Below are 16,730 nucleotides of genomic sequence, written 5' to 3' on the forward strand. Positions count from 1 at the left end.
TGTGGCTCGAATGGTTCTTGAGAAACTTCGAATAAAGGCCATTTAGTTATCTCTGGAATGATGTAAAAACGAGCGTTCTTGCTCATTTTGCTTCCAGTTTTACATATAAAACTATCTAATACAGACATATTACTTATATATTGACATATCAATCAAACAATGTACTTATATTTGGTATCTGGTAAGCGTAAAATAAATTTGTATTAGGTTTTCTTTAAAAAGTTTAGCCTCAAAAATCGCTCATACTTCTGTGGTCCCCAGTCAGGCATTTTGAGAAGATCATCAATTTTACTAAAACCGCCACGCAACACTCTAGAAAAAAATTACTACTGTAAGGAGGAGCATTTCAGGTAATTTTTGTTGTTGTAAAATGTTTCCAAAAAGAGACAAACTTTACCTAAACGTCAGAATTTGCTCTGCAGTCTTCAGCCCAACGGATTGCAGTTTCTCCACCAAGCTCTTTTGGGTTCCGTGGTTGAGCAACTTTAACACCATTTTTGAATGCGACGTGTGCGGACTTTCTATGCTGTAATAGAAAAAGGTTTTTCAAGCAACAAGATTTAAAAAATCAGTTACCTTCTAGGATTTTTCGACCCGCGATTTGCCTGAGGTGTGTTTAGATATTTTTCATTACATTTCTGAGCCTTGAGTCTCATCGATTTTCGTCGAGTTCCCGTGTTCGTTTTATGGTCATTGCCGTTGTTGAAGATTGGCGTATTCTGCATCACCTCTGTCATCGCGTCATCTTCAGTTTTTTTACGTTTTGAACTTGTTATAACGGAATCAAACCACCAGTCGGATTTCATTAAATCAACTGATTGGTTGGCTTGATGCTTTAAAGCTAATCGACTGCTTCTTCTTACTGAATTTCTGGATATATCGTTTTGCGTTTTTACTTGTGGTGCTGGTTTTAAGGGAATTTTGAAAGAAAAGTCTTTTTGGGCTAAATCATGAAGTGGGTTCTCTATAGCTGGCGAGTCTAAGCTTTCATCTCTCTAGAATGAAACACGAATGTTTAGAACTGCTAAAAGTGTACGTTTTTGAGCAAAAAAACTTACAAACAATATTTTATTGGGAAATGTGTTATGGTTGTCGTCAATTGGGCTGCTTGCCGCCCTTGCTGGCTTCTGCATCAATTGAGCTACTTCTCTGTAGACCATTTTGGTCACTGTATCTTGTATTTTACCCCAAGTTATTCTAAAAATCATTACATATATAATTGCTCAGAGAACATTTTGTATTAGGAATAGTTCGAGGCTTCAATTACTTTGGAGTGTTTTCCTCTTTCAAGCTCTCAGCAGACATTAGTCTTGAAGAACGCCTTGTTGGCCGCCTAAGTGTATTCTGTATAACTGACTCTAAATTCGCTATACGTTCCAAAATTAGCGCTTCGGTCCTAACCATATGCTTCTTTACCATCGGACTGTAAGCAACCAAATAAACTTCTGAGTTTTAAGCGAATTAGGTAACTTATTACCTTAACATTTGCTGTACATCTGTAATCGCGGTCTTCTTAGCAGATAAATCGATTGAAAGCGATACCTCAGCATGGCTAATCTCACTATCTCGTTCATTAATCAGAGGAAGCAACGTCATTCCGAGGCTTCTACTTATAGGGGTCTTCAGCGGCGTTTTCCATCTCTTCATAGGAGTCCTGCCCTGGATAAGACTCATAGGAGTCCTGCCCTGGATAAGACGCTCAGGATTATCCTTCTTAAATTTAGCAACTACTTCAGGATTGCAACGAATTCTTTTAGTTCTTTGGGCAAAATCCAGAGTTTGCAGGGTTTCGGTAATATCTTCTGGGTCAGCACTAACGCACGCTATTAGCGAGATGTAATTATCAATATTTAAAGATTCTGAAATTGGGGGTTTTATTTTTTCTCTGTGGATGTATATCAAGAACATACCTTTGAGGATGCTGGTAATCGTTGATTCTCTATATGGGATATAGGAGGACCTGGCGGACAACGCAGAAATAACCTGGCCGATGCAAAGAAGGCCTTTGTTGATGTTGATTCCTTCTTGGAAGGTACCGCCCTTACTGCCGGTCTTTTTAACGCTTTCGGAACCTGCCAGATCTACTAGGTTCAGTTTACCGAAAACATCTTCGGAGCTGCAAGGATTATTGGTTGTAAGAAAGTTTCGGGTGTGAAAAAATATTTTAGTTTTTGTTTTAAATCTTGATTTGAGCTGGTTTCGATATTCCCATATCGGCCCTGTTTTAAACAATACCTGGTTTTTGTAGAGATGTAAATAGTAAATACGGCATGAGATCTAGAGCTATTGGAGTTTTGCCTAGTCTCCCCCGTGTGCCTGTTTTTATTGCCCAATTGCAGCCATTCGCTAGCTTGAGGGGCGGTTTTAACATTCTTCGTACTAAGACCGGGCACCGTAAAACCTAAGAGCCAAAAAAACAATTAATTGCGACCTAGTTTGCAAGATTTTCCTCTGCTTGAACCTATACAATGAATATTGAGCTGAAGAAATACCTGAAACTGGCAGGGGAGATTTGCAATCACTTTTCAACAAATCAAAGACCTTCTCATTATAAATTTCCAAAAAAGAAATTCGCACGTCGATTTCATTTTTACAGTTGTTCAAATATTCTTCATTGAGTAGTTGATCCAATGCCCGGGGGATTATTCCTGTTTGAAACTGAAAAACCAAACAGCGAAGTGAATTTTCTGAGCCACCAAGATAGTGCCAGAGCAAATTTGTGGCTTACTTGGGATCCCGACCCCATTGTATAGGTTTTTCCAGTTCCAGTCTGCCCATACGCAAACACAGTGCAATTGTACCCCAATTTTACTAAATTCACCAAAGGCCTGACAGCATCATTGTATACCTTTTGCTGATCGGCGTCTTCCAGAAAAACATTGTCGAATTGGTAGGTCTGTGACCGCTCTGGTAACAGCAGAACCTTAAATAGATAATTTAGCTGTATTTACTACTAATGAGCAAGGAAAAATTCTACTTACGGGGGGATCTTTACTGATGAGTTGCAGCGAAGATGTTTCGCTCAACAGGGGCCTGCTTCTCACCGATACCTGTATATGTTCCTTCTGCGAGTCCATTGGCATGTAGAAAATGGTTAAACATGGATAAAAGATAAATAAAGTCAAGGGAGTTTTAAATTTACTTGTCTACATATGTGTGCTTTAACCACAGACCAGTTTTAACGGATAAAATTAAAATAGTTCAAATCTTCTTCTCTATCCCGTCAGAGACTCAAATCTCAGAGGTTATCAGACACAGCTGCCAAACTGTCGTGTATTAAATATACAATATGCCTGGCGGACGTATTTCTGTCCTTTATGTCCTGATCTTTCCGACTACTTCAAATAAAATACTAATCTGGATAAAAATCTGGATGGAAAGTTTTTGATAAAAAAAACCAAGATAATTTTGTTAAAACTTTATTTTCATACATGTTTAGGAAATTCCTCTCGTTGAATAACGAGACTTTTGAGGAGCGATGCTGCTAATAAGCTGATTGGAGGAAGAGTTTCCAATGGTGCTTCAATGTACTGAAAAAACACAATGAATGAAAAAAACTGTACGCGAATTATCGCAGTCAATCCATACATCTTTATAGCCTTTGTAGCTCATATCTCTTCGGAACATGTGCTGCTTAACATCGCGTGTTACTTGGCTGGTTTGAATTTTCGGTTTTATCTTATCAAATATCGACAGTTTTTCCGAAAAATCTTCCACATTTTCCTTATAGACGTACGGCTCTTCACTTTTACTTATACAATACAGCTCCTACAATCCAATAAAACAATTAAAACGTACCCAATAAAAACACACAAATCGCTTACACTGCGAGCAGTCATGAAAAACAGATTCGTGCGCTCATACCATTGCAGCCTGGTATCACTACTGTAACTGCTAGGCACAAATGTGGCTGCTACAATGTTCTCACTTTCCTTAATTAGATCGTTGCTGGAAAATAAGAGGGTCGAAGCTGCTGGCTCGAAAATATACACTGGAAAACGCGCAAAATAACCAGTTATTAACTGAAATAATTTCTAATTAACTTCACTTACTTGTCCGAACGGGCTTTCTATTTTTCTTGCCATTGCACAGCAGTATCATGTATGTGGATAATGAGTCAGCAACCAGCAGGGTAATATCGGGAACATTTGCCACCCAACTTAACGTTAAGGTCAGTATATTCCAAACGCACAGATGCGATTTACTGGCTGTTACAATCAAATGGCACTGGCTTCCTTAAATAAAAGATTGCGTAATAAGAACATAAAGTGTGCTTTGCTAGAAAGTACCTTTTCCAAATTGAATACACTTAATTTTCTCCTTGTAACTGGAGTGCAGCAGTGAACTTTTAAGTTCGCAGTTTTCGGCAGCCCATACGGTCAAAATAGGGCCAAAGGCAATGGCAAATAAAGAACCATCTATCGAAAAGGATAATCCGCGACAGGGCATATCGCGGAACGACCCGATATTTACACATTTCCACACTGGGCCTGATCCTAAGGCGAAAAAACTTACCAAACACGCTTTAATATGCTGAGCAGAACTTACTGTAAACATTGCTGATTTGTATTACTTGCCAAACCTTGAAGGACTTATCGTTTCCAACAGTGATGCATTTCAAATTGTCCCCTTTAAACGAAGGTTGAAACTGCACAGAATTTATTGAACCTTCATGAGGAAATTCCGCCGAAGTGTTGAGCTCGTAGCTGGAAGCATTAAGAAGTACTTGAAAAAAATTCGCCTAAAACATTCCACAACTACCTTTGCTTTGTTGTGTCGAAAAACCAAAATTTTAGCCTTAGCTCCTTGCAGAGTTTCCCTTCTTTTCGCTCTTCAGTAGTGGCTAACCACCTGCCATCCTCGCTTAGCGCCAGTTTGATCACTTCAGTGTTTTCTATCTTACAGTTTCTTTCATCTGTTAATTTATTTTGATTCACTATATCAACCTGAAACGATTAACAGTATTTTAAAAGTCCTACGCAGCTACCAACCCACTAACATTATAAAGAAGAGACATGTCGCTGGGGGAATAGAACTGGACACAACCAACATTGCCATTCATCACTATTGACCGAGTTATTGGGTCATATGTAATGCCACTTTCGTAGTTAGTCCCTAAAACGAGTTGCTGGATAAGGCCCACTTGGCTCATTCTGGAGTCGATTATTCTTATCGCATTGTCCGAGGTAGCGACAGCAACATAGGCATTGTTGTCCGATACTGCAAGCTGAGCAATGCCCGCTGGTAATCTGCAAATTTTCAAATTGTGCAAGAAATGCCTTTGAATGATCAGTTGAACTCACCTAGGCAGAAATTGCTTTATACTGGGATTTTCTATTATCCATTTGACTAGCACTGACTCATTGGCGCCGCTATAAAAGTGGCTGCCCAACGTAGAAAACGCGACGCAATTCACTGGCAAAGTGTGCCAATGGAAAACAGCCTGAGTTTTCTTCGAAAAAATTCCCTGCCACAGAACGACTCTTCCAGTATCGTCTCCCGTTATCACGATTTCTTCCTCTGGATGGCAGGCAACGCATGTGAAAGTTCGGTTGTTTTCTGCCATCTTATAGCTGAAAAATCAACATTAAACTTCAGCTTAATTTTTGCAGAAAATGTTACATTTTACCTGCTTCTGAGGAACGTTTGCAAACTAACAAAGTAAACCACATTTCCCATAACCACCGCAAAAAACTTCTCCTTGCAAATATGCGCAGAGAACGCTCGCTTGGGAATCTTCAACACCACCTTCTGTTCGTCGATTTTCTTAGTATTCACTATGCAAAAAGCAGCTTGCTTCCGCACTCCTTTGTAGGCTATTAAAACGTCCAGACCGTTCACTAAGTTGCCAGAAACCAGACCAAAGAAAGTCACATTTTGCTTGGGGATTTGCTGTAAAACACATTGCAAAATGCCTTGTCCAAACAGCAAGAACAGGACTTACCGCCTCAAGCAGTATGACTTTATTGCCAACTTTCCAAACAAGCAATTGTCCGCTCTTGGAGCAGGCAATCAAGCATTCCAAGCTATCAATCACATGGAAATCGAAGCCAATAACATCAGTATCCCAGCCTTTATATTGGTAGATCTCTTTGCCAGTTCGGGTGTTGTACTGGGAAATCGAGTTTTTCGAAGCAACGAAAATACTCCTAGGGACAAGCCATTATTAAAAGTGCAAAACTGCTGGATTTTTGTTCGTTTCAACTGAACATGCAAGGCATAAATGATGTGATAAAGCAGTCATTTGGCAATTTCGACTGCAGTTAACAGAGTATATGCAATTCCTGTTTAATGCCTGTCCTTCAATAAATTACGGATAAATGGGTATAGGAACACAACTGCTGACTGAGATAAAGTTATGGTGGAAGATTTGAGGAAATTGAACTAAAGACTGAACGTTCACGCCGGAAAGTAGCCGCATTTCATTAAAGTTTTACATCTTCCATTGTACTTACTCTCCATTTGTGGAAAACACTGGTTTCAAGTTCACAATGGAACCGCCACCTACAAACTTTACAGAAACATCCATTCTTATTGAATTATAAAATATTATTTAAAAACACATTGGGGAAACATCACAAGTGATCTTTCCGCTTTAAGGTTATATTCACAGATTATAAAGGTTAGACACACATAGAAGACTAGAGAGAGACAAGATTTGGAGGACTTGCATGGGCAAAAATAAGCTGCTTGCCAAGTGAATTTCGGGATTTTTTTTAGCGAAAACCAGCTTTGGTCTGAATATGGCTGTTTCGTCACTTGATAGGGCGTTCTTTGTTCTATTGAAGGCGAAAGTTTCAGATTAATCGCCGACTTCGCTGAGTGTGGACAATTTTTTTAGTTTGGTGTGAATTCGTCGAAATGTCGACATTTGCACACTGATTTTCAATAATTTTTTTCTCCGAAACTAGAGCAGATAGAAAAGCGCTGGTTACCTCAACAGAAAGAGTTTATTTTGCTCTATTTAAGCGGAAAGTTGTACTCAGATCGGAATATTGGTTGAGCTTTGGCGAATTTTTGCAATTTAGTGCTTTTAAACATCGACAGTTTTGAAGCAGATTTTCAATAAATTTTTCACAAATCCCAAATCTACCCAAAACGAAAAATGCTGGACGCCGTTGATTAGTTGAACAGTTCTTTGCTGTACTGATACCGAAAAGTGCACTTTCGTCAACAAATTTTGGAGCGGTAAAAACTCTCAAACTTGCGGCCTTGCTGTTTTCGATAACTTCTATTGGTACTAACGACTTTTTTCGTTTCAAAAACGTTTAATTGCCCCTTAAAACTCCGTTCAAACCAATAAATATTATTAATAATAAAATAGTACAAATACAAGAGGGTAAATATTACAATTTTCCATTTTTGCCATAAAATCGACTTATATTGCAACTAAATAAATCAGACTTTTAGTTCTTATAACCGTTAGTTTCCACGTATTTTACATTGCGTCTGCTCGGGTAATTGGTACCCTTTCGGCATTCTCACCTCGACCTGAAACCCCCGTACAAAAATCAACAAAACTCTCCGAATAAAACGGGAATTTTAAAATACCTCGTAACATAATCCCGTGCTGTTTCAGCAAATGCCGTTTTCTGGACGTGAAATTCATTTCAGTTCTGCAATATTCACATGTAAACTTTTTCCTTTTGATGCCTTCTTCCCTGATTTTGTGGCGTTTTAAATGTTTTCTCAGTTCTCCCTCTGTATACATTTTTCCACATTTAGGACAAGGTTTCTTCTACAATACATTATTAATTAATTTAATACGTAAAAACAAACACGCTCTTACCTCTCCATGACTGTCTTTTCTGTGCCTTAAAAGCGTTCCATTGCAGCTAAAGGCCTTGCCACAGATTTCACACGAAAATGGACGTTCTCCTAAAAGCCAAAATAATTCCCATTACAGCCAGTTGTTAAATGGAAAAATCACACCACCTGTATGCCACTGTCGTATGTGCGTTTCCAGATAATGCTTTTCGTAGAACTGCTTCCCACAATAGTTGCAAGTGCATGTGGGTTTTTTCAAGTGCACTTTTCGTCGATGCAATATCAGTCCTCCGATTTGCCTATGATTAATTCCGACTTGAATCTTTGATTTTACATAAATTAACCCTCTTACGTGTAGGATTTATCTGGGCACAGTTCACACACATATCCTTTCTCTCCTTTGTGTATCCTTTGATGAATTATCAGATTCTTCTCCCTGTAAAATTTCCTAGGGCATACGTCGCACGTAAATCGCTTTTTCACTTGGGCTTTATCTGAATGGTGATATCGTCTATGGGCGACAAAGTTCTGAAAAACCATCGAATTGCCGCAGAAGTTCACATGGATGTCTGTTAGCTCTACCTGTCTAGTTCCAGTAATAACTCTCCCACAATCTGGACACAAACAGCTAATTTTATCGGGCTTATCGGGCTTTTTCCTGTGCACTGTAGTCATGTGAGAATTGAAATTCTGCAAGATATCAGCGCTGTTTTTCAATTTTTTAAACAATGTAACAACTTACCTGTTTCGCTTTGAACAATTTGCCACAAATGGGGCAAAGCCTGGGTTCTTCTGTATCATCCCGTTTAGCTTTGCCTTTAACGCTTGCCTTTGGTTCCTCGTACTTTATCTCCCTCCTCAATTTCTCCAAAGGTACATCCGAGTCCCCATCGCTAGAGGTGTCGGAAATCTCCTCCAAAGGCCTCTGTTTCCGTTTCAGTGTTCTTTTTTTACGCGTTTTAATCCCTGTGGATTTAACGTTGTATTTCTTCGCTCCATAAGACCTCTTCCCAGATTTTTCCTCGAGGAAATCGTCGGATGATGTATAATCATTTGCGTCGTTTGAATCCAGCCAGTCGTCCGCGCTCTTTTCACCATCAGAATGTACATTAAATCTGAGTAAAGTTGGGCAAAAAAGTAAAAGTAGTCCAGTCAAAGTGCATTCAGAATTCAAATGACTTACTTTGCTCCTTGTTTGCAGTCTTTTTGCCCATTGCACTGCTGTCCATTGTCTCTGACTAGTAGATCTTCCTCCTTAATATCTATTTTGCTTTTTTCATTGCCTATTTCTTCACTACAACTTTCAATAACCAGCTGTACACTATCACGACTTAGAAACAGTGGATCTTCAATCTGATGTTCCTGTCTACTTTTCAAAGTAAGATGCGAACGAATCACTTGACTTCTAAACAATGCAGCTGATTTCAGCGATGTAAAACAAACCTGGCAAATCTGTTTCGGCAAGATATCATTCTCGGTTACCTTGAAGAAATCACAGGGAGTTAAGTCGGGGGTTGAATCCGGTTTATTGAATACTTAAAATTCAACTTGAACAATTTTTAATTCAAAAACCTACCTGGATAGAGGCGATTTCTTGAATTGCTTGTAATACACTTTGCTGTTCTGTAAGGGAACTTTCGACATTGACCTGCGACTGATTGATAATGTTATCTAAACACGTCCTACATTCTATTGCATTGTTCATTTTATATTAATCAATGAATTTGCTAATTTAATTTAAACCTTGTATTTGTTTATTTTCTGATTTGTGTATCTTTTACAAGGGCCATAACCTCATTTTTGTCGTCAATGTCCATACGTCAAAGCTTCGGATGTTGAAATTCCGAAGTTTTTTTTATAGTGTATCTTACTTGCACTCATCGGGATCACTGATCGCTCTGGTATCTCTTTTTAAATCGCCAAATTAGACTTATGCCAAAAGAAATTCAAATAAAGCCCCGTTGCCGTCTGGTTAACTAACGCTGTTAATTTCCTGGATCGACATTCTTTAGATCTGCACTTACAATATCTTGCTTTAGCCAAATATATCCAATTTGATAGACATATTTTGTGTTAAAAATTGCACTTGATAAACTTTGAGAAGTTTATTGCAGGGCTTTCTGAAACGTCTGATAATGTATCAGATCAGCGATAAACCCACCCTTTTGGCAACGAGGCGTTAACTGTCCAGGTGTTTTTACAAATATAAACATGAGAGACAACTACTTTTTCACTAGTTTTAACGGTTTTTTCCAGTAATTTGCGAAGAAGCAGCGTATTTATTATGATTAACGTGAAATAAATATAGTAAAATTAGCGGGGTCAAAATGGTGCGTTACTCCGCTTTAAAAGGTCTTTACGAGACTGAGAAAACCATAGGATGTGGCGGTTTTGCCAAAGTGAAATTAGCCACCCATTTAGCAACTGGCGAAAAAGTGGCCATAAAGATTATGGATAAAAAGATGTTGGGTGACGATTTGCATAGGGTTTCACTGGAGCTTCAGGCTCTGAAGCACTTGAAACATGACAACATTTGCCAGCTCTATCAAGTACCGTCCAGGATTTATCCAAATAAGGCAAATTGTCTATTTTCCTACATTCCAGGTGATCGAAACTGAGTCCCAATTCTTCATTATAATGGAATATTGTTCTGGAGGCGAGCTGTTTGATCACATAGTTGAAAAAAACCGACTAAGTGAATCTGAAAGTCGAATGTTCTTCAGGCAAATTGTCAGCGCTGTAGCTTATCTGCACAGCGTAGGATATGCCCATCGCGATCTAAAACCTGTATGTATTTATACACAGTGCCACAACCCTTGAAATTTGCAGTTTTCATGCACCTAACAAAATCGAAAACTTCCAGGAAAACGTTCTTCTAGATAAGCAGCAGAATTTGAAATTAATTGACTTTGGCTTATGTGCAAAGCCAGAGGGAGGCATGGAAAACCCTCTGCACACTTCCTGCGGATCCCCCACGTATGCGGCACCTGAATTGATTTTGGGGCAACAGTATTTGGGGTGCGAGGTGGATGTTTGGGCAATGGGAGTGCTGCTTTATACGTTGCTAACTGGAAGTTTACCCTTTGATGATCTCAGCATTGACAATTTGTATAGGAAAATACTGGTAAGAGCCCTTCAATCACTTTTCCATGTCAGTGCTAAGCAAAAATGTCACAAAACCATGGAATAGTAATCAGAGGAGATGGAAGTCTAATCCTTTTCGGACTGCATAATCATTATCAATTGGATTTACCTCCAAGGCTTATGTCCAAACTAGCCCCGGAAGAATATAGGTAGGAAGCACAGGGAAAAAGAGCCTGTTAAATTTGCCAAATTTCTACATTAACTTCAGATACACAGTGCATCAGATTAACAAGTTGCTGGCCAATGATATTTTCAGAAATTTTCTTTGCTTCCTCACTGGATGCTTCCCCTGCCTTTGTACGGCTGGCCTAACATTGTTGCCCTCGATCTTGCTTAATAAAGTCACCAAAAAGAAAATCAGAAGAGTTCTGGAAAAGGAAAATATAAGAATTTATAATGGTTTGGACATGAACTGGTCCCTGGTCAGCCAGAAGTTCGGTTCAAGCGTTGAATATTGCTTGCAAATCGAGTTCATCAGCAAGCCTGTCAGCATTGGACCCGACTGATTTGAATACTATTACTATAGAGTTGTTTTGCGTATCTATTAATAGAGTTCCAGCAGAAAAGGAGTTTTTTTGAATAATGATTATGTGAACAATAAGAGGTTTGTGTTAGCCAATTTGTATTGTTGATTAACGTATTTGTTTCAGAATGGGAAATATCACGAACCGGATTTTATATCAAAGGAAAGTAAAAATCTAATCAGATCAATGCTGCAAGTAGAACCGTCCAAGCGTATCAAAGTTTCTAAACTTCTAAATCATTCGTGGCTGACTCTGGGTGTTTTAGAGCCCGTGAGTTATAGAAGTAAGAACTCTTCGGAATTGGATAGTGATTGCGTGCAGGTATGGCCGTGGAATGTTGGAAACATTTTTTTTAATTCAAGTAAATTATTCTCAGTCAATGGGGAAGTTCATAAATTTGGATGAAACATCGATGCGAAACGAGCTGAGCAAATGGAAGTTTGATTACGGCACCGTCACCTATTTTCTGCTATTAAATCGCAAAAAGAATGGCCAAAGCCTAAGGCTGAATTCGACCTATGGCTGGAAATTGGTGCGAAACCCCGACATCAATGTACCTCTATTGGAACTGCCGGTGAACGTTTCCAACAGACATAATCTCACTCCGCATCACCGTCAGAAGCTGGAAAGTCCCGGGAATCTATTAAGTCCAAAACCACAAACTTTCCTTGCTGGGTTCAGTCCCTCAAGGCAGTTTTTGGAAGCGAAACATGTGGCTTGTGAAGCTGCTGGCAGAAAGGCTGCAAAAAGACCGCGGAGTTTTGTTTTGGAAGATTCATCCCCAGGTGAACGATCAACTACTTCAAGTTCAAATTTGAAAAACTTTAAATTAACGCTTTGTTTGGTTTTTCCACTAAGCAACGTGATCAATCCATAAATATCCAGGGCTTGTCGCATGTATCTGGGAAATGGTCGACAGGTGAAGCAGTTAAAAGTTTAAAGGGGCGGCTTTGCGCGTCTTTGCCGGCCCTTTCGACTTTCTTTACGACCCTGCAACTCTTAAATTAGTTGGGGGACTAATAAGGCTCCCTTGGGTCACATACGTTACGAGAAGTTCCCCAGCAGAGGCGTGGTCGGATATTTTCGGCTTCCTAATAGGAACTCATCATGCCTTTTCAATGAGTTGTTCCATTAAACATTGTCTTCCAACGGCGGTGACATTGCTGAGGAGCTTTATCGATTGTTCTCGGTTGAGCTTTTAGTAGTTTTGCTTATCGGATGCCGACTGGGCGCCAATGGGAGAGCTCGCGTGAAATAATGACCATTTTAACTTTTGCCGCCTATTTGCAATACCTTGCAACTTCTTGGAGCGTCCCAAGCCATTCTGGCGATTTATGGGCGCAGTTACTGTGTTAGTTTATTGCCTGGAAAAACTATAATATCACGGGACACTATGCTAGTAGAAGATGGCGCGGATTCCAAATGGAACAGCACTAGTATACCTACATTTTTTGTTTTTTTCAGTTCCTTCCAAGAAGCTGACACCTAGAAAGGAGACTCCATTCAATACTCCTGACGCGTAAGTGTTTTTGCTGTTTGAATCGGCTGTTTAGTATTTATTTCGTGCTACACACGCCATACACTAATTTGTGTAAAACCACTCTTTACGTTTACACAGTCCCAATAAACAGAGGGTTCATGGGGGCAGGAGCTTACTTTATGGTCATTTCCCATCGTACACTTCCGAGCTTTACGAGCCCAATTAGTGCCGGCCATTGATGAGCATTCCCGTACACTAATTTGCCAGATTCCAGCCTTTGTTTAGGTGGACACATTCTGGCTACCGGGCGATTTTTGCGATTCTTTTAAAAAATATTTCGGTTGCTTTGAGATGAGTTTATAAGCTTTACAATTCTCAGCACGTTTTTCAAAACTTCAAATTCAGCGCGTTCTTCATCCAATTTTTACACTGATTTTTTTTGAGTTACTAAATTGCTGACTTTGTAGGCATAAGTTGAAACAAATTGAGGCGACAGTTTCAAATTTTGACGATTCTCAAGACGTTTTTAAACAACTCGTTTTCCTGGAGCGAGATTTATGCAATTTTTTGCACAAAAAAATAATTTCCTTGCTTCGCCAGGAGCTAAGAAATTGCCCAGTTTTGTATTTTGAAGACAAAAACTTCAAGTTATCGGCCAATGTTTCGAAGTTTGATCGTTCTCAAACATTTTTCAGAATGTTTAAAGCAAAGCGCGTTTTTCCGGCGCGGGTTATTGCGATTTTTGCATTTTTTCTTTAAAAAAATCATTTCTTTGCTTAGGGAGAAATGAAGAAAATGTCGACTTTTGGAGTTTATAGACAAAAGTTCAAATAAACCATGCCGAAAGTTTCAAATTTTGACCATTCTCAAAACATTTTTCAGAAATTTTCAAACGTTTGTGTGTTACATGCGCCCGCTTTATGCAGTTTTTACACTCATTCTTAAAAAAATAATGTCTGCTTCGGGTAGAGTTAATGAATTGCCGGCTATTGGATTTTGTAGGCAAAAGTTGAAACAAATTGAGCCGAAAGTTTCAAGTTTTGCGGATTCTCCGGACATTAAAAATATTGCTAGTTTGTATTCGTTGCTTTTACCAAAATAATTGCTGATATTGCAGAAAAAAGTCCTTTACGGGCTCCAACGACACTCCAGGCTCGGCCAGAAGAATGCTGGGTAGTTTGGAGCGATCTCTGCATAAAGTGAGGCATGTTCTCACGCCGAAAAAGCCTCTGCATTCAATTTCTTCTGGTCCGGTGGTGCTTAACAGCAAAGTGAGTCTTTTCCAAAAAGTTATTTAAGAGATGCGAAAAACGCCATTATTTCAGGAGCTGTGCAATGTTTCCACCACTCAGTGCAAGGATCCGGAATTTGTAATCGCCGAGCTCTCCAAAGCCCTGGAAAAGAAGGGAATTGTCTGCACAAGAAAAGGGTAAGGCCTATAACTAGACAACCCTGTATATGAACTGAAATCGACATCGAAACCAAACAAATCATTGTTAACCGGAACTTATTGTCGATGCATATAATTAGAATGGAAATCGTTGCCTCCAGCAATCAAACTCAACAAAAAGCTGCATTTGATTGCTTGCTTAGGACGTTAAACCGAATAATTCTGCCTGCAAGGAGCTTCTGATTTGAATGCGATTGCTTATGCAACAGTTCGTTTGCCATGTTATTGTTGCAGGTTTCGATTAAAAGGATGCTTGGAGCCGAATACGCTGGATCGTTTGGGCGGCTGTTCATTCGAGCTGGAAATCTGCTTCTTGCCCGAGCTTGGAGTTCAACAGCTCACGCCTGCCAAGTCGATTTTGAAGCGGGGACTGTTCAACAAGAGCCTTACGAATTCGAAAAGTATCAACGCGAGCGAAGGTGTTGATCGGCCATCTGAAGTAGGACCTGGTTCTTTGGTAGGTATCAGGCGCAAGAGGCTCAAGGGAGACTCTTGGTGCTACAAGAGGGTTTGCGAGCAAGTGCTTGCTCTGACCTCTACAGGCCTGCAGGCTAAAAGCAGGGATAAGTTGCTCGAATCCTCAGTCTAAGAGGATTGAGCGGTTTGATTAATACTCCAAAGGGGGGGTGGATGTTCGTTTGATTTGGTTTTTTGGGGGGACTGCGTCCACTTTTGCTAATCGTAATATTTGAGGCAGTCCTGCAGAGTCTATTTATTGATGCTTTTTATACGCAGACGTATTTTTGGACTGGTACTTGTTCTCATCGTTTATTTAAGATTAATTCCTTTCAGAAATTGAAGGCTTTATATTTTTTTGGGATACACTAGGACACTTTGTATAGGAAAATTTAACTTTATCTCTGGACATTATTGTACATGTCTAACTAAATCATTTTCTATTATATATTATTCGATAACAGTTCTTTTATGTTTCCCGTCTCCTTATTGCATTTCCTTTCTTTTCCTTCTAACGTTTTTAAGGGTGAGCGGCCCTTTCCTGCTTCTAGGCAGGTTGCAGTTGGGCAGTCTTTCCAATAAAATTCCAATTCCAAATGTCCCTTTGTTATTGGGCTAGATTTTGGGAGAAACCAGGGTTTACCAGGTGAATTAATTGGAGAGCCTACTTTATATGCGGAGATGCTCGAGATGTTTGCAGAAATATGGGCAAAAAGACCGTTCGTTGGTCAAAAAAGTTAATTAAAACGCTTCTCACGGTGCCCGACGAGATTCCGTGTTAAAATTAAAATTAATATAAACTATTCGCTGCCAACACCTGTGCTCAGTGGTTTTGACAAAGAATTTGCATTTCAGTGAAGTGTTAAGCGTTTGATCAACGGTTCTTATCTGCTATTTTATTTTTATAATCGGAATTGGTGTGTACACACTGGATGAAATCAAAGAATCGGTCTTTTTTGTATTGTAGTGTGTAATTAACGGTCTTGTGAGCACCCTCAACTCCATAAGTTAAAATAAAATAACAGCACGAACAGACTCTTGTGTCACACAAGAGAGTTCAATTTTAAACGGTTTACACCATTTTACACTATTTTAGAGAATTTTAAACTCATTTAGTCTGTTCGTGCTGTTATTTTATTTTTGTTGTCAATCGGTTAAGTACCTACTTTTTATTTGAGTGAAAATAAAATTTGCCCCAACCCGATTCATTCGAATTACATAATATTTTCCCACATGTTGAATGTTATTCAAATTGATGTGAATTAATTGAGAAAATCCAAAATTCCCATACGTCCCCCTTTTTCGAAAATAGCCACTTTTTCGACGGCTCACTGGCAAAATATAGAGAAACTGAATAAATTCGTAACGCTGACTGGTTCGGTCAGGTGTGGGGCTTTTTAACGGTGGCAAAGCCGTTCGTTTTACAAAGTGGTTTTCAACTTTGTCTGTTGCACTTCCTTCCTTTCGCGTTTTACTACTGGGAAATGATCATTTTGGGTTTTACGTGGAGATTTACGTAAAAGTCCCAATGACTTGCTTTCTCGTCAGAAACACCCGTTTTGACTACATGATTGAACCTGAGCTTTTGCAGGTCCATGATAATCGCGAAAATTACGCTACTTATTATGTGAAAAATCCATTTTTCTACTCCCGGGGTAATAAATACGAGATTTCATCGGTAACATAAAGACTGTATGGCCCGATAGCTGGTCATATCTGGGTAAGGCGACAATTGTTCTAAAGAAAATCGTCTGATTCCCATGCGTATTTTACGCATTCGCAAGCAGGCGATCGTTATTGTTTTCCCTAATACGTATTTATGTCAAATTGATTTGAAATTATTATGGCTGCCAGGTGTAAGCTATTGCCGTCCATGGGTATCTGATTGCTTTCCGATCCTATCGGTGAG

At 39.3% G+C, this 16,730-nt stretch overlaps 5 protein-coding genes across 5 annotated transcripts; 2 read left to right on the forward strand and 3 right to left on the reverse strand.

Moving 5' to 3' along the window:
* Nucleotides 1-119: 119 nt before the first annotated feature.
* LOC125505439 (chromosome-associated kinesin KIF4-like) lies at nucleotides 120-3,217 on the reverse strand. Its single transcript, XM_048669218.1, has 11 exons — nucleotides 2,982-3,217; nucleotides 2,729-2,923; nucleotides 2,493-2,658; nucleotides 2,236-2,401; nucleotides 1,911-2,116; nucleotides 1,478-1,859; nucleotides 1,268-1,423; nucleotides 1,059-1,197; nucleotides 577-995; nucleotides 398-526; nucleotides 120-312 (listed from the first exon to the last, which is right to left on the reverse strand). The coding sequence occupies exons 1-11, from the start codon at nucleotides 3,081-3,083 to the stop codon at nucleotides 204-206; spliced, it is 2,169 nt and encodes a 722-aa protein (XP_048525175.1). The 5' UTR covers nucleotides 3,084-3,217; the 3' UTR covers nucleotides 120-203.
* Nucleotides 3,218-3,406: 189 nt separating this feature from the next.
* On the reverse strand, nucleotides 3,407-6,623 carry LOC109544893 (WD repeat-containing protein 75). Its single transcript, XM_019915312.2, has 12 exons — nucleotides 6,456-6,623; nucleotides 5,945-6,149; nucleotides 5,630-5,892; nucleotides 5,304-5,573; nucleotides 5,000-5,249; nucleotides 4,762-4,946; nucleotides 4,549-4,706; nucleotides 4,290-4,496; nucleotides 4,053-4,235; nucleotides 3,825-3,991; nucleotides 3,589-3,768; nucleotides 3,407-3,530 (listed from the first exon to the last, which is right to left on the reverse strand). Exons 1-12 carry the CDS (start codon nucleotides 6,527-6,529, stop codon nucleotides 3,426-3,428), a joined length of 2,247 nt encoding a protein of 748 aa, XP_019770871.2. The 5' UTR covers nucleotides 6,530-6,623; the 3' UTR covers nucleotides 3,407-3,425.
* A 736-nt stretch (nucleotides 6,624-7,359) lies between these two features.
* On the reverse strand, nucleotides 7,360-9,637 carry LOC125505341 (zinc finger protein 37-like). Its single transcript, XM_048668983.1, has 9 exons — nucleotides 9,344-9,637; nucleotides 8,951-9,249; nucleotides 8,510-8,882; nucleotides 8,350-8,457; nucleotides 8,120-8,295; nucleotides 7,936-8,066; nucleotides 7,790-7,878; nucleotides 7,552-7,738; nucleotides 7,360-7,491 (listed from the first exon to the last, which is right to left on the reverse strand). Exons 1-9 carry the CDS (start codon nucleotides 9,470-9,472, stop codon nucleotides 7,439-7,441), a joined length of 1,545 nt encoding a protein of 514 aa, XP_048524940.1. The 5' UTR covers nucleotides 9,473-9,637; the 3' UTR covers nucleotides 7,360-7,438.
* A 315-nt stretch (nucleotides 9,638-9,952) lies between these two features.
* On the forward strand, nucleotides 9,953-15,282 carry LOC125505339 (maternal embryonic leucine zipper kinase-like). The gene is made up of 9 exons (XM_048668982.1): nucleotides 9,953-10,316; nucleotides 10,372-10,554; nucleotides 10,631-10,891; nucleotides 11,562-11,756; nucleotides 11,812-12,220; nucleotides 12,900-12,954; nucleotides 14,033-14,186; nucleotides 14,241-14,344; nucleotides 14,600-15,282. Exons 1-9 carry the CDS (start codon nucleotides 10,095-10,097, stop codon nucleotides 14,952-14,954), a joined length of 1,938 nt encoding a protein of 645 aa, XP_048524939.1. The 5' UTR covers nucleotides 9,953-10,094; the 3' UTR covers nucleotides 14,955-15,282.
* On the forward strand, nucleotides 10,898-11,477 carry LOC125505342 (cysteine-rich hydrophobic domain-containing protein 2-like). Its single transcript, XM_048668984.1, has 2 exons — nucleotides 10,898-11,060; nucleotides 11,120-11,477. Exons 1-2 carry the CDS (start codon nucleotides 10,936-10,938, stop codon nucleotides 11,415-11,417), a joined length of 423 nt encoding a protein of 140 aa, XP_048524941.1. The 5' UTR covers nucleotides 10,898-10,935; the 3' UTR covers nucleotides 11,418-11,477.
* Nucleotides 15,283-16,730: the final 1,448 nt, after the last annotated feature.

This window comes from Dendroctonus ponderosae, unplaced genomic scaffold, assembly GCF_020466585.1.
Source record: "Dendroctonus ponderosae isolate FM_Combo_2020 unplaced genomic scaffold, Dpon_F_20191213v2 Dpon_F_20191213_8, whole genome shotgun sequence".
Lineage (NCBI taxonomy): Eukaryota > Metazoa > Arthropoda > Insecta > Coleoptera > Curculionidae > Dendroctonus > Dendroctonus ponderosae.